General features: G+C 44.1%; 1 protein-coding gene across 1 annotated transcript in view; it reads left to right on the top strand.

The window, feature by feature from the left end:
- Ak9 (adenylate kinase 9) overlaps positions 1–17,297 on the top strand; it is a 138,308-nt gene that overhangs the window by 96,874 nt on the left and 24,137 nt on the right. Inside the window, 6 exon segments of the mRNA XM_037200453.1 lie at positions 225–323; positions 325–438; positions 2,470–2,730; positions 5,064–5,188; positions 10,116–10,335; positions 11,744–11,800. Of these exon segments, the coding sequence (XP_037056348.1) occupies positions 225–323; positions 325–438; positions 2,470–2,730; positions 5,064–5,188; positions 10,116–10,335; positions 11,744–11,800 (876 nt within the window).

Genomic DNA, 17,297 nt, shown 5'->3' with positions numbered 1-17,297 from the left:
TCTCAGTGCTACATTATTTTTTATGAAAATGCAAAATGTATGAACTAAATTTAAAGCAACATGAGCAACTTGGTTTTAATCCATTCACAAACATAAGGATGGCCTTGTAGGCTGTCTTAGAGTTGGTTTTCCTGTAGACAATCTATTCCTCAAAGTGAATTGCCTCTAAATTCCTCTTTGCTACTGCTTCAAAATGTCTTCTCTGAACTGAACAATATTTCTAGGGTGAAGAGAAGATTAAAGAAAAAAGGAGGCACTTAGGAGACACGAAACACTTCTGCCCAGTGGTTCTCAAAGAAAACTTCATCCTCCAGCCTGGCAACACAGGAAGAGGCCGTTAAATACAGAGAAAAGATATACTACTTTTCAACTGCTGAGGCCAAGGAGAAGTTTTTGGACCACCCTGAGGACTATGTGGCCCAGAACGAACCATTAAAGGTGAGAACAGTATTCCTCTGCTAGTGGTTGCTCCCAGGTTCTCCCCTGAGTGTGCTCAACAGTGAAGTCTCTAATCTCATTAAAAGCCAACAACAACAACAAAACATAGTGATAATGTCTAGGTTTAAAAATGAACAGCTTTTTGCAATATGGCATAAAATAATGATCTGCTTTGACTTTTATAGTAATGTCTATGTCGACCTAGCACTTAGCTTGTGTCTTTTCACCTGATGTTAAGAGTCACAGGTAAGGGGCTGGAGAGATGGCTCAGGAGTCAAGAGCACTTGTTGCCCTCTCAGAGGACCCGGGCTCAGTTCCCAGAAACTGCATGGCAGCTCACACCCATCTGTAACTACTTACAATCAATGTGTAGCATGTGTACCCCCACACCCAGTCCCATCACCTCATTTTCCACAAATCCACCAGACAGGACCCAGAAACTTTGAAGGTTGTTTCTCAGTTCTTCTATGACACATAAAGTGCTTTGGGATTGCAAGGAACATGGTTGTTCTAAAACTTGCCCCCAAGTCTTTCCAATATGTTGTATTTGGTACACAGTGCACATTTACCATGAAGTCCCTGGGATCTTAGAGCTTCTGTAGCGTTTTCTACCTGTTTTGTCGTTGTTGTTGCTGCTGCCATTATTTGAGACAAGGTCTCTTCTATCCCAGGAAGGTCTTTGAATTCTCTATGCAGCCAAAGATGGCCGCCGCCACATCCCAAGTGTTGGGATTACTGACATGCACCACCACAGCTAGTTCATGCTGTCCTGGGAACTGAGCTTCCTAGGACAAGCACTCTGTCAACTGAGTCACATCGCAGGCCTCTTCCCAGTCTCTGAACTCCCAACATCTCCGTCACAGCAACCGACAGCTTATGAAGCTATGCTCCATGCTTGTGCTTCTCCAAGCCATTTGTACCCCGTCTTACAAACGCCTCCTCTCTGCTGAGGCACAGACTACCCAAACCGCCGCCATCTTCCCCCGGTTGCCGTCATTGCCAGGTTTATAGCCACCCCCCCCCCAGTCCCACAAGCCTTGGCTGCTCCTTCACCTGAACTGTCACCACGGTTCTTGACCACTTCGACATGCACGGGATGATCAGATTACCCTGCCAAAGCTGCCTTTGGGCTTCTTCACTTTCAGTGTGGACATCACAGGGATCAGTGGCAAGGTCTTTGAAGTGTCATTACAAATGGGCCTTCCCTTTGGTAAAGAGATCCTTTTTAATCATAGTAAGAAAACGTCTTTCTATTCCTTTTTGACATTAAAATAATTTTTAAGTGAAGTTACTTTTTACTGAATGCCTTTTAGCATGCACATTAGGAAAATCTGATGGCTGTTCTTGCCCCCATTAAAGCCATTTTTGGTGCAATGAATTCTGTTCATTGGTGTCCTTATGCCTAAATATAATTGAATTTGTAAACTAAAAATTCCTGTCCGTGGGAGGCTGGAGAGGTGGCCAGCAATTAAGAACACATACTGGTCTTGCAGAGGACCTGAGTTTGGCTCACATGTTGGGTGGCTCACAACCACCTATATAACTCCAGCTGTGGGGGATCCATCCCTCTTCTGGGACTGGAGAGATGGTTCATCCATTTGAGAGCACTGGTTGCTGTTCCAGAGAACCCGGGTTCAATTCCCAGCACCTACATGGTAGCTCACAACTGTCTGTAACTCCAGTTCCAGGGGATCCACTACCCTCTCCTGACCTCTTTGGGCACCAGGCACACATGTGGTGCACATGCAGGCAAAGCACTCATACACACAAAACAAAATTTAAACATCACTTTTTTAAAAAGACTTCCTTTCTCTTCTTTTTTTCTTTCTTTCTTTTTCTTTTTTGGTGGGGGAAGGAGAGGTTTTGTTTTGTTTTGTTTTGTTTTGTTTTGTTTTGTTTTATAAGACAAGGCATGCAGCTCTGGCCTCGAACTCCTGAGTGGCTGGTATTAGAGGTGTGAACTGCCACCAGGCTAATTCCTCAAGCTCCTTTTCCTTTCCTCTGTCCCACCCTATGCACCTTCTGTGGCAGGCTCCTCCGATCAGGATGTGTCTTCTGGGTCCCCGGGGCTCTGGCAAAACTACGTGTGCAAGAAAGTTGGCAGAAAACTTTGGCGTTTTTCACATTCAATTTGATGAGTTTCTCCAAGAAAAATTGCTGCTCAAGGCTGAAAGGAAATTCGGACCCGAGTTTGAGGACGATTCCGAGGACGAGCAAGCCGCAAAGCAAGAACTGGAGGAGCTCGCGGTTCAGGCCAATGTGAAGATTGAAGAAGAGAGCACAAAGAAGCCGGTGAGCTGGCGATGCCCCGGGGAGGCTGTGTTTGCCGCACAAGCTGGTCAGTAGCAGGCGGGTGAGGGCAAAGCCCCGACTGCAGCAGCCAAGGCAGGCTAGACTCGGTCACCCTCCCAGGACGCCAGCTAGAGTTACGGTGGAAAGAGAAAGAGGAGATTCAATGTGAGAGATAGAGGGGTCCCGTGACCCCAAGTTCATCTTTGGGGTACTGACACACGTGGTCTAAGCAGTCCTGGCCAAGGTGTGATCTGGCCATCAATGTCTCAGCTTTGTTTCTTGCAAGATGGTTCAAAGAGTCCTTATTGTTTGAAGGGAGCGGCCCAGGGCGGTGGTCTGTTCCTGGACTCCAAGGTGACTGCAGATTTAGGACAGTGACTTCAGGGACCTCTGGGGAGTCTAGAACAGGAAATTGCGAAGTGCTGAAAGTAAGGTGCCTCCTTTATTTGTGTGTGCTTTCGGCTTGAAGGGAATGAAGGGGGTTCAAGATCACATTTCTAGGTAGAGCCTCCCTGAGTGAGGAGCATGCGCGTGTGGACAGAGGTGAGAGGCGCATGCACAATGACCCCGGGCGCCAGGCTCGGTCCTCCTCGTTAACCCGAGAGCCCAAGTGAGAAGCCAGCTCCTTTCCTTGAAAAGCAGCATCTGTGTTATACAATCACAGTAACTTCAAACGACAGAGACCCGAGGAGGAGCCACCATAAATGTCGCCCTCTCAGTGTGATAGATAAACCCGCCTCTCGCCTGGCGTATGAAATACCGAGTCTTCCGTGATTCTGACCAAAGTCAGGAAAGTGAAGCCCTCACTGAATGGTTGTATAGCATTCATTTGGGACCTTTTTGTCCGGTGAGTCTGAACTACAGGAGAAGGCTTCTCACCATTGTGCTTTTATTTTCCTGTCAAATAGTGGTGTTTTTTTTTTAAGTGCCCTGTTGCCAATGGAGATTTTGAAATATTAATCTCTGGTGAGGCCTAATAGAAAACTATATATATATATTTATTTATATATATATATATATATATATTATATTATTATATATTATTATATATTATTATATATTATTATTTAGATATATAATCTTAAATGCTCTCTCTATTAACCATTTCTGATATAATGAGGCTGCTTTGCTCTCAAATGAGCCCCTCAAATGATCTCAGACACAATTATAGAAAACAAAAACTCGGACAGACAGTGACTCACAGTATCCCAATAGGTAACAAGGCATGCCCTCAGACACACCTGTATTATGTCGTCAGAGAGAAAATAGTATTCAATAAACTTAAAGATACTGACCCAGGTTTCCCTGCTTTTCTGTGGGTGATCAGTTGATGCTGATCTTTTTTGTTGTTGTTTTTTTCTATTTCCTGAATTGTTTGGTGTCTCAGGAGGCACATGAAGGGTTTTACTTTCAATAATAAAATGACAGTCTTGCTTCCTGGCAAGTGAGTGTTTATCAGATCTTACTCATTTTCAGAATGTCTGATGGTGAAAGTGCTCAACAAAAACAAAACAAAACAAAACAAAACAAAACAAAACAAAACAGCTCCATCCCAGAACCTGGACAATGGCTCCACCGTCAGGAGCACCTGTTGCTTTTGCAGAGGACCCGGGTCTGAGTATGGGCATTTTCATGGTAGCCCAGGAAATCCAGTGCCCTCCTCTTCTGGCCTCCATGGGCACCGGGCACGCATGATACACAGGCACACACGCAGGCAAAACGCTCAGACACATGAAATATAAATAAATAATTATTCTTTTAAAAAGGTTCATTGTGTTCCAGAATTGACTGATACGTTTTTATTATCCATTTGAGGGTCACCTTCAGAGGAAGATGCCTGAGTTCATCACCCCAATATTTTCTCTTTGTTAATTGTGATGCTATTCGCCCCTTCTAGAATGTGCTTCAGGTAACCGTCTGGTTGGCCCATCCTCTAATCAGGATCTGGCTTAAGGAGATATAACTGTATCTCCTTATAGCATAGATGGAAAAAAAAAATCAGTTAAGCTTTACAGATGTGTGATGTGAATCAAGCAAAGTTTTGGCACAAAAAGAAAAACGCATTATGAGCATGGCGTCATATGTGAAGATATCATGTTGTCATAGTGACTTCTCTTAGCTCTATTAGGTTGTTTTTTTGTTTTTTTGTTTCTTTTTTACTTAATCACATTATATATCAGTACACAGAACTCAAGTTTTAAAATGTTTTCAAGTAACTATCAAAAGTGACCTCAGAGGAAAATGCAGATATCATTCTACTTAGTGTTGTAAAACACAGTACTGCTTACCAACGTGGGCCTTAGACTCCTTATCCCTGTCACTTCTGCTTCTAGATTCCAGACGTGCAGTTCACAGAGGAGGAAGAAGCAATCAAGCTGAGTCTAACGGAGAACGAGGCCCTGCCTTCCGAAATTCTAGACCCCATCCTTTCCGAGTGGTGGCTTAAAGAACCGATACGGTGCCTCCATACACAGGGTTCTGCTTCTTACTGGGTTTCTTTACTTTGTTCTTAATGGTAAAACTAGAGTCCACTTCGCACCTACAAATTTGCTCTTATTCATCCATGTAAACTACACATTAAAACATCTGTGGAGCTTTTGATAGACACTGACCCACCCCAAAACTATTAAATCAGAATCTGCTGAAGTTTGAGTCCAGGATCTGGGCACTGGCATTTTTTAGGGCCCCCGGGTGATTCTAGTGTGCAGCTGCAGTTGAGAAGGATTCTCTAACCCCACATCCCTCATGGTGTGTCGGACTCTTGCCCCTGTAGCCTTGTGATGATTACAGTGCCAACCACTGGGGAGCTGTCCACGCTTAGCCCATTGACAAAGGCCTGCAATAGTGCTGACCCACACAGAACAAATCTTCAGACCCCTGGAGTTGAAAACTTTCCTCGACTTTCTCACTGGGATATTCTGCCTTGATATCCACCAAAAGAGCACGAAATGATATTTGCAATATTGGTTACAGCGCAAACACATTTGCAAATTGCTACATGCCAAGTACTGGTCAACTGTACTTCATTCGCATCAACTTAATCTGTCTATGAAAAGTAATCATGTTGTCACAGTGACTTCTCTTAGCTGTATTAGATACTTTTAGTATTTAATCATATTAAAAATTGGTGCATAGAATGGGATAGAAATTTGCATTATCTCACTGTCAAATACAGAGACGTTAGAGAAATACTTCCATGCTCCCCTGGGCACATTTGTATCTACTGCCTATCTGAAATGAGGAAGTAGAATTGAGTCATCAAGTTTTTTTTTTAAATATTCTTGTTCCCTAAATTAAATCAACTGTGGGAAATGTGGGCAAATAACCCACAGCTTTATAGTCATGAGTTGCTCTTCATTAACTTAGCTTCTCACATCACACCACACATTAAGATATCTATATAAAGAACCAGGAAAAGAAACAAAAACAAAACACAACAATTTTTAATTTAAAAAGTAAAATGTCTGGAGCAGTGACTCAACAATTAAGAGCACCAAGACCCCAGTTCGATTCCCAGCACCCACGCAACGGTTCACAACCATCTTTAGCTCTAGTTCCAGGGGATCTGAGGCCTCTGCCTGGCCTCTGTGCACGCCAGACACATATGTAGTACATATACACACATGCAGATAAAACGCTCACACACAGAAAATAAAAACAAGTCTTTTTTAAAATTTAAAATAAGTAAAAATATAGAGATGCCTCTATAGAGATAGAGACATGAATTCAATTTAATGTAAAAAGTTACAATGTAAAATCTAAATATTGAATATCATACAACCATCACATTTTATTATGATAAAGATTTACAATGGCATGTAATATTATTATATGATAATACACTTTAAAAGATACAGAAAAGTATCATAATATGGTAGAGCTGGGCACATGAAGAACTGACTAAGAAGAAATACAACAAAAGACTAATATCTGGGGTACAGGATTATGGATAATTTGCTGTTTTATGTTTTTTTCCCCTCTACTTTCCAATTTTTCTATTGCATTGCTTTTACAAGTGAGGGAAAAGGTTGGCTTCTTTTCACTTTTTTTCCAGTCTACTAGATTAATCCTGGAGAGCTCCTGAGGGCTAAAGTTTGGGGGATGACAGAAATGGACAGGCGGAGGCGCCAGGCCTTGGCTCCCAAATGGCAGCAGGAGGGAGGTAGAGAGGAACCTCAGTGTGTCTTGTATGTTTGGCACCAAGTGCTGCTGAGTCCAGTGAAGAGTAGGTTGGGGCGATAAGGGCGACCGCGATTTTGGACAGTATAATACACAGATCCTTCCTGAAGGACTTACTGAAAAAACCAAGTGGGGCTTTGAAACTTCTGAATTAAAACTCAGAAGAGAGTTTGAATAGTAGAGGTGAGGACTTGGAAGCCCTTGTCCAAGAAGTGGCACCAGGTCACCGGGCAAGAAACGTGCTCCTCCCAGAAGGGACTAGACGGAAGCCATTGCTGAAGAAGAAAATACCCAGCGTGGCCAATGTAGGGAAAATTCCCTACTTGCCAGGAGAGGAGAATTAACATTTGAGAATTAACCTCTGAAGACTGAAGCAGCCAGATGTTTATGAAAGTCTCGTTTTATTGAGAAGAAAACATACATGTATGTGTAAATATAGTAAATTTTTTTTGGATAAAGAAGACCAACAAGCTCACCCAAAGGCAGATCAATTCTGACCTCTCAACAGGAACGTGAAGCCAAGTCCTCAGGCTGCTTTATAAGTACTTTATTGGAATGAGTTGGCTTTCCAGTTATTCTCATGGCCCTAAAAGTTCTGTCACCGGAGGCAGAATATGCACATGAGTAATTGTTATTGGTTCAAAGAGACCCTGGAGGAGTTTCGGAACTGCCTTATGGCAGGAAGTAAGTGTCCTGAGGCTCAGCCAAGCAGGCTCTTCAAAGGCAACATATTCCTTAGGCTAGGCACTTCTCCCATGCAGAGAGCTTACTTCCTCATTTATAACTTTTTATAGCTTCCAGGTAATAGTTATCAGCCAGCTAGCTGCAATTGTATATTAAAAACACAAATATTATCTTAATCCAAATTTATACATTTTGGGAAAAAATATCATTTAAACACTTGCTTCTTGAACTCTGGGTTGTTACTCCAGATGGGATAAGAATCATGTAAAAATTCCAGTGTAGGAAGTCATGAAAAATTTGGCAATAGTAAAATATTTTTTAATACATAAAAACAAAACCTTAATCCAGAAATAAAACACATAATGAATGTGGGGTGTTTGGGGCGATGCCCGTCAGTGTGGCATCGTATGACTTCCCTGTAGCCTCAGTTCTGAACAGACAGCATGCACACTTTGCAATACGCATGCCTTCACAGCACACAAGGCCAATGATGTTCTCTGAAGCTTCTCAGCTCATAGTCAAACTACTGTATGCCACGAACTACAAGAGTTTTGCCGCATACAAAGTTTTCTGTTCTTACAGAAACATAATAGCAATTCATATTCTCCTACTGACCTTCATTGTTACAATATTTGATTTTAAAATGTGCTGTCTGAATCGATGAGTTGATTTGCATGAAAAAATCATTAGATGAATTTTGACTTAGGATCGGGACAGAATTTCCAATAATTATTGAAATGGTCCTAAGCATACTGCCGCCATTTTGCGTTACATATTTATACACAGTGGCATTCTCAATATTAACAGCTGTATTTCTGAGAAACATTGAAGATGCTGTGTGTCCTACATTATCAAATACTTGGCCAAGATTGAGTTCTCTGTTTGCTTTTCCTGTTGGTTTGTTGTTTGTTTGTTGAGACGGGATCTCACTGGGCAGTTCCAACTGGCCCGGAAGTCGCTTGGCAGATCAGGCTGGCCTCGAACTCACAGAGATCCACTTGCCTCTTTACATAAAAATAATCAAGTACATAAATCTTTAACAAATGGTAAAATTACATACATGCCAAAGAATTGTTTTTAAACAAGTTTATTATCACCAAATATTTGATTTGTATAGGTATTTTGCATGCCTGTATACCTAGGCCACCTAAAAATTTCCCAGAGTCTGACATGGTAGTGCACACCTTTAATCCATGAACTCAGGAGGCAGAGACAGGGAGTCTTTGTGAATTTGAGGCCAGCCTGATCTACATAGCAGGTTTCAGGTCAGCCAGGGTTATGAGACCTTGATTCAAAAAAAAAAAAAAAAAAAAAATCCCTCAGACAAAAGGGGCTGGCAAGTGAAAAAGATTTCAGAAGCTCTGATACATACAACTAGAAATATTTTCTAAACAATCATGCCATGGTGAATTCTTCAAACTATTTATCACACATCTGATGAGTCGTGATTCGTCAACACATGTTGAAATCTGTACCATATGCAGAGACAGTATGTGGAGGGTCTCTCTCTGCTGGCTTTACATCGGGCAAGGGAAACACGGCCAAGAGTCAAGAACGAAACTCCGTTCAGCCCGATTTTGGTAACCGGTGCTGAGCCAAGACTTCTTGGAGTCTGACATCAGCTCATTTTTTTTTTTTTTGCCATGTTTAAGCATAGCACAATTTTGAGGAAAACTTTTCAGATAACAGCTCAGCTCTGTGAGTACAACAAAGCTTAAAACACGTTTACACTGAAATTCTACAAAGTACACGTGACTTCGCCCTTAAGTTGGGTGCTGTTGACTGAGAAATAATGCTCAAGGTGAGGGTCTGGGGAGAATGACTAGGGTAAACATAATGCCCGGCCCTAAGATAGCAAAGAAGTCACGTAGGCTGTTGTAAAGTACAAATGACATCTCTCACAAGGATGAGTCTTATGACTTAGAAGTGATGCTCGTGGTTTTAGTAGGAAGGGTCTGGGAGAAGTGGAAGATTAAGTTCTGGAAGACCGGGTAGAGCCTGGCTCCTCAGACAGCGAAGGATCACCAGGCTGTAAATGACACCAATTCCCAGCATTCCAGGAGGAACAGGTTAAACGTTTCTTTCCTTTAAAGTTAAACATCTGCAAGTTTAACTTTCCTGGCTTCTCCAGCGCTGTCTGTATGCCCAAGCACTTTTTACCTTTTCCATCAACATACAGTATAAATAGATCTATAATATAATATTTTCATGTTTGAGTGTTTAAGTTACCATACAAAATAGTGAACCTGTAACATTTTCCTCCATATGTTTAATTGTTTGTTGCTCGTGGTACCCCTCATGATCACCCTGTTATACCTCCCACTGGTTCCTTTCTGCTCACCAAATAGTTCCTCTGCTTTCCCGTCCTAGATCTCATATAGAAATTGGTAGCTAGGTAGCCAAGTAGATGAGATAGAAAGATAATTCTGAAATGAGAGAAACATGGGGATGTCTGTCTTTTGAGTGTGGCTTAGCTGGAATATATATGATGTTTTAAGCAAATTCTGAAAATGTCCACGCAGCTCCACCGGCTTCATACTGGATGGTTTCCCGCGGTACCCCGAGGAAGCCCAGTTTCTAGCGGAGCGCGGCTTTTTCCCGGACGTTGCCGCCGTGATACAGGTAGAGGATCAAGACATCTTTGATCGCCTCCTTCCGGCGCAAGTGCAGAAGTGGAGACAGAAACAGCGCAAGAAAGCAGAACGGAAGAAATTCATCAAAGACTTGAAGACAAAAATCAGGGTACATATCCAGTGCAGACACACGGGAATACGGCCATTTGCCACATGTTTGGGTTAGTAGTCTTCACAAGAACGGAGTTTTCGGGCTTTAATACCACAGTAAGCATGAAAACATCTTCCATCAAATATTTCATCTTTTAATAAGAATTAAAAATTATTTAAAGCTTTTTTTGAGACAGGATCTCTCTCTTCTCTCTCTCTCTCTGTCTCTCTCTGTGTGTCTCTGTCTCTGTCTCTCTCTCTCTTTCTCGACCTGACTGTCTGGGAACTCCCTATATAAACCAGGCTGCCCTTAAACTCAGAGATCTCCTGTCTTTGCCTCCTGAGTGCCAGGCTTATTTGAAGCTTTTCTGATCACCAACATGTTAATGCTTCACTTTCCAAATCAGTAGTGTCCAGGCCTCCCTCCATCAGGCACAGGAGCAGGCTGAAGGGCCAGCGGAGGCAGCAAGGGCTGTGAGGGAACCAGAGCTGCAAAACAGAGGATCTTGGCCCCTAGTGCCCAGGCTCCCACCCACCACTACCTCTGTCCTGATTCCGGCGTCTTTGGGTTCACACCAGCGCTTTTCCTGGATTGGTCTCTGTACTCTCCAGCTCATCCTTCCAGCTACCCGCAGACCAGTCTCCTAAATGTCTGTCTGAATCAAGTCGGACCATCAGGGTCTGAACGCCCAGTCCTGTTCCAAACCCAGCTCCTAACTGTATGTTTTGGCTGCAGTAAATGTAAGCCTCTCGCTTCAGCAGCTACACCAGCTGCTTCCGGGTTTCCTCCTCAGGGGTCTCATGCCCCGGGTGACATCGCACAGATCTCTCTGGGTTCCTGTTAACTCACCCTTAAGTGGCTGGCACTGCCTACTGCCGACTTGATATTGTATTTTGAGAAGAAAGTGAAAGAACGCATACTGTCGGAAGCAGTGCCCACCTTTGGCAGGCACTCTGTAATTAAACTCCAGGGAGTCCTGAGCCAACCAGCACCAAAATCCTGAGGACAGATCCACTGGGTTAGGCTGGAGGACCCTGAAAAGAATAGGGCATGGTCGTTCACCCTCCCTGGCCATCTCCAGCATGCATGCTCCTTCCCCAGAGGTACAGCTGTGCTTTCAAAGACACATCTTCACAGTAAGGAAAAGAGATCTCTGGGAAATTCAGTGACTCCCACACAAAACAAGCAACACATTTGAAAACGGGGCTCTAGGACAGTGACTGATCCCCCGGGCTGTTGGGCTGTTTGTCCCTCGGGAGGGAGATAGCCCAGAAGGACATGAATGCACTCTAGCAATCATCGTCACTTGTCATCCAGGAAAGGGTCCCTGCCCTCTCCCATGTTAGCCCCTCGCACAGGTACATTGATCCATAGCAAGTGATTTTATCATTTTTCTATTGTAAACTTGTAAATGTGTCTTTAACAGGAGGATATGATTGCTAAAAGAAGAGCTGAACTTATTTTAGAGAGAGAGAGGAAAAAGGTAAGCACGTGATTTTTTTTTTTTTTTTTTTTTTTTTTTTTAGCGTAACACTATGATCTCCACAGTTGAAAAACGCAAAAGGATATGTTTAAATAAAAAGTCTGCAGGAGCTAACACAGAGTTTCAGGGGATCAGTGAAATGACACATAATTTTGTTTCTTTTATTTTTGTCATGGTATCTGCCACTATTTAAAATGACCTTTTTATATTTATAATCAGAAAAGAATAGATACTTTTTTGTTTTGTTTTGTTTTGAGACAGGGTCTCTCCATGTCACCCTGGCTGTCTTGGAGCTTGCTATGTAGACCAGGCTAGACTTGAACTTGCAGAAATCTGCCTGCCTCTGCCTCCTGAGTTTGGTGATTAAAAGCATATACCACCACACCAGGCATGAACAAATACTTAAAGAAAAGAAACCATTAAAGATGCTGAAGTATTCTCATACAAAATACACAGCGCACTGAACTGTGTTTCTTGTGGATTTTCATCTTTTGGGATTTTCATCTTGCTTCCACACTTCCGACCTCCACCACAGAGGCAGGCTGGAAGCATGGGAGTGAGGCTAGATGGGGCCCACAAAGCTGACCTGGAACTGAACTGTCGATTGTCTCAGGGTGTGAAATGAGATGGAGGACAGCCTGGGAATCGTCACAGTCAGACCCGCGTGTGGGGTGCTCTGTGTCATGTCTACCCACCCTTGGAGAGGGAGGATTTTGTTTTATGTGGGGAACAGCTGTTCCCACGTCATCCTTGCTGGCCCACCGTCACAGCCAAACCAGTCAAGGGTACAGAAGCTAGAGGACATAATTAGACAAGGTGTTAGGGTTTGAATGTGGAGTGTCCCCTACAGGCTCCTGTATCTGAATACTTGTACCCCAGCTGGGTCATTGTTTTGGAAAGCTGTGGAACCTTTCTGAGGTAAAACCTTACTGTGGGGAAGGGGTCATTGAGGGTAGGCCTTGAGCTTAGAGTCCAGCCTCACTTCCTGTCCACTCTTCCTGTTCCACTGAGATGGGAAGGAAGTTGGGAGCCTCAGCTGCACACGGCTGTGACCACGCCTTCCCCTGCATCATGGACTGTATTCTCAAAGAGAACAGGAAGCCTCCTCTTCACGGTTTGCCTCGCTAGCTGGTGGGGAGAAAAGTCAACCGTCATGTATGCTATTAGAGGAGGCATTTCTATACTCACTCCTTCCTCAGAGCATCAGGTGGGGACATGTTCGCTAAATGGGGAGTTAGAATGTAGAAATAATCAGTCCTCCTCCCCAAGGACCGTCCTCTGGTTAACAAATTAAAAATGAACAAACAAACTAAAATAATCCTCACACATACCCCAAAAGAAGAGAAGGGGGACCCCAGATTACACTCTATATGGAACCAGGGACCAGCTTTGACAATTCAAATTAGTATTACAAAGTCATCCCAAGCATGTCTTGCTTTTAACTAATACAAGATGGAGGGGATTTGTTGTTGTTTGTTTAAAGGAGGAAACAAAAACCAGCACTCATCACTTTCTGACAATACCCAGTCATGCAAAATTAACTAGTGCTGGGAGGGCAAGGGTGGCCATGCCGTAGGCCTCGTCACACATGGCGCCTGTGACCAGCTGTAAGACGTCTGTCATTATTTCGGAAATCAGTTTTCACCTTTGACCTTTAGCGTGATTGAAAGTTTGCTTTGGTGTGATGCCGGCGCCGTCTGTGCAGAAAGGCTCTGGAGAGGAGTTCACAGCAGACACGCGGTGCTTCTTCCGGGATTCTGGAGGCTCCAGGGCAGCTGCTATTGCCCAGCACACGTTCTTAGGCTCTTCTGTGTGGGGGCAGAGCATCCACACACTTGACAGCCTTCATCCCGGCCAGCTTTTCAGCGGGGCCCCGGAGGGAGAGGCCTCTGTTTGTTCTGGGCAAGTTTCTCATTAGTAGAGGAGTCACCTCTGAGATCCACTGGGTCCCCACATGCCAGAAAGGAGTCTTCAGACATTGTTATCTCAGGCACCTGCTTTCCTTTCATGTTTTCAAATGAGGACGGAGAGACCACAGGAAAACACACCAGAAAAGCAGGTGGTGGGTCACTCCATAGGACGTCAGAACATGTTTCACCAGCGGCACAGTTGCCTACAACAAACACACTTCATTGTTTGCATTTCGGGAATAGTTTTGTATCCACTTAAATACTTCAAATTAGGAGTTGACCTCAGCTCCGCCCACCACGGGGGCGGCGGGGGCAGTGGGGGCAGGGGAGGGCATTGGCAGCATTCCTGACTTTACCTTCTTAAAACTAACTTGGGAATGCATGCAAAGCCCTTTTAGCAGGAAAAAAAAAAAACCTTCTGTAACCTGCAGGTCTGCTTCAGTGGCCCAGTGAGGGCTTCCATTGATCCTACAGGAAACCTTGCCATCTTGTGGGAATTCTGCCTCAGAATGTGATTAAAGAGTGTTCTGTAAACCAAATCCCAGATCTGTCTAAGATCCCTCTTCTCCTGTCCACTGAGTCTGCCTCTGGGCCTTCTCTAGAATGTGGGTTTCTTCTATTGTGTTGGGTAGCCGCCAGAAGGAGATTATCTTGGAAGAGCCAGGAGAATGAATCAACAAAACCACCAGTCGTGCCCAGGGGAATAGTTATCAGAAGTACAGACCCTGTTTACAACAAGCCAAAGTCGGAGGTCAGATGATACTGAAGCAGGGTTCAGGGCCAAGACCAGCTCTGGTAGCTTCTCGAGACAGCAGAGGTCAGAGTGTAGGCCCAAAGGTTGACACACAGATGATGTTTTGGAATAAGTTGGAGACTGAAGCTTAAGACATTGAAACCAAATAGTTCCAAATAGACCCTCCAAATCCAGATTTAGAAGATGTTCTTACCCCCACAGAGCATCATGGGAGCCAGGCTATCTGAATAATGTTCCGGTGTGTCAGAAAGTCCTCAGAGCTCAGGCAAGTCTCTCACTTCCTCCTCGCCCATTGCCTCTCTAATCCACACGCATTAGGACCATAATCTTCATTACCGTCTTACATAGTCATCACCCAGGCATAGCCTAACTCAGCTTCCTTCCGCTGGTTGATGGGACATACCCCAACCCCAGTGCTGGTCTGTGAGACCACAGGTTCTCTGTGCTTTCTGTATATATGCTGACTGGGGCTTCCTATCCCCACTTTGGGGCCTTCTTTGGATTATTTGAGTATATTGGTTTTCTTTGTTTTTTTGGTTTTTTTTGGTTTTTCAAGACAGGGTTTCTCTGCGTAGCTTTGGAGCCTGTCCTGGAACTCACTCTGTAGACCAGGCTGGCCTCGAACTCACAGAGATCCGTCTGGCTCTGCCTCCTGAGTGCTGGGATTAAAGGTGTGCGCCACCGCCGCCCGGCGGAATTTTTTTTGTTTTTTTTAGATCAGGTCTTTCTATGTAGCCCTGGCTGTCCTGGAACTCACTCTGTAGACAAGACTGACCTCAAACTCACAGAGATCTTCCTACCTCTGCCTTCTTAGCTCTAGAATGAAAGGCATGGACTACCTGGGATCTCTTTCAGTTTTCTATGGCGTTGGGGTTATAGCTTTGAGCTCTGTTTCCAGCGATTGCTCTAGCAATTCCTTATTTTTCTACATTCTTCTTGGAGTCAGTATTATTATTTGTAACAATATATGTTCTTTTTCTTCCACCCTAACCCATCAACACCCTTTGGCTACCCCGTGTGCCTGACAGTTTTAGAAAGCACACGAGACAAGGCTGTCTTCATGTTTCTGAGCAAGAGAAGAGTTGCTCCCTCTTACAGGCCTCGGGGTACTCGGGGTTCTCAGGGTACTCAGGGTACTCGGGGTTCTCGGGGTACTCGGGGTTCTCGGGGTACTCGGGGTTCTCGGGGTACGTCTGCTTCTGCAGCCCTTGCAGCCTCCTCAGACCATGGAAGGCAGCACAGTGAGAACACAACCATCTGAATCATGGTCCCCATGCTCTTTCGCTCAGCTTCTCGGTCTCTGCACCTTTGCTGTCCAAAAATGTGATTACAAAGCACTCCCCTGTCGTTTGCTTGGTAATAATTCAGTTTGGGGTTTACGAAGCCTTTCGAAATCTGTAACTCTTTATCTGTCCGTCTCCATCACAGAATTGCAAAGGTCTGTCCGTGTATCCCCTAGGAACCCAGGCTCCTCTAATTTTTTAATCATTTCCCCTTTTTAAATTGAGTAATTCTGTTCATGTGTCCTCAGACTAGCCGGCTGCTCCTCCTGCTCGCTCCACTCCATATTAAGTGGCCCCAATACTTATTTTTCATTTCAAACATTACTGTTCTTAATTTGAAAATCTCCACTTGTTTTGTGTGTGTGTGTGTTCTGTTTCCATCCCTCAAATTCTGCCGTTTACCTCAAAGTAACGGCTTTCAAACTTTTCGTTCAGTGACTCCAGCGTGTGGGACAGGCATTCAGTCACTGTTGCTTTTCTTGAGAATGGGCCACAGTTTCTGAATCCCTCATATCCTGAGCAACGTGAGGCTGTGGCCTTCAGTGAGAAATGTTATGAATGGGGTTCTGGATGCTCTTATACTCCTTCAGAGAGCTTGGATTTTGGTTGCAGCAGACAGTTAGCCTTGTGAGACCAAGGATGAAGATTCTACTTTTCCTGCGCTGGGCAGCATCTCGGGCACACTGTTATGGAACTGCCCTTTGTACACAGTCCCTGCTCAGGAGGAGACTTGGAGAGCATTCTTGAACTGAATTTGGCTTCCAAGGCCCTCTCTTCTCTGAAGTTTTCTTTCCTCTCCAGTGGCCCTAATTGTGGTTTCTTTCCCTTGGTAGTTCCAGGCAGGAAAAGAGACTTTCTGCCAGAATTGTAGTGACCAGGACATGCTTCTAACAAAGCCTTAGCCAATTGCCTCCTTCAAATTCTGACTGGCCTTCGAAATGTCTGATTTTGGTCACTCCTGGGACTACCAGGGTGAATTAGAGAGGGAGGAAAAAGAGGGAGGAAAGGGGAAGAGGAAGGAAGAAAGGGTGACAGGAAGACCAGAGAGGGAAGGAAGGAGAAGGGGGCAGGGAGGGAGGAAAAGAGAAGGAAGTTTTCTCATAGTTTATGAGTGTCTGCTAGAGGTTAAGTGAACTTACTTCTCTGTGGTGGAAGCAGATCTCTGAAATCATAAAGTTTAGAATATGATTCTCCTAAGATAAAGACTGAAGTGCAAGATGTCAGGAAAAAATAAAATAGCACCATTAGAGAAGAACAAATTGCCACTTACAATATATATGTGTGTGTGTGTGTGTGTGTGTGTGTGTGTGTGTGTGTGTGTATACAACAGTATATTTATTGTTCCAAAGAATTAAGCTATGGTTCTATCAGATTGTCTGCTGTGAATATTCTTAGGATCCTGACCTTTTCTTTTGAGGAAGAAGGTTTGTTTTGACTTAATGGTTCCAGAGGGTTAGAATCCATCGTGGTCAGGGGGCATGACATCAGATCAGGAAGCCAGGAGGCTGCGCACAGGAAGCAGAAGGGATAAACTGGAAGTGAGGCAAGGC

Source organism: Peromyscus leucopus, chromosome 8a (genome assembly GCF_004664715.2).
Source record: "Peromyscus leucopus breed LL Stock chromosome 8a, UCI_PerLeu_2.1, whole genome shotgun sequence".
NCBI lineage: Eukaryota > Metazoa > Chordata > Mammalia > Rodentia > Cricetidae > Peromyscus > Peromyscus leucopus.
Note: the sequence above shows the minus strand (reverse complement) of the source record. Positions and strands in the feature narration are given on the sequence as shown.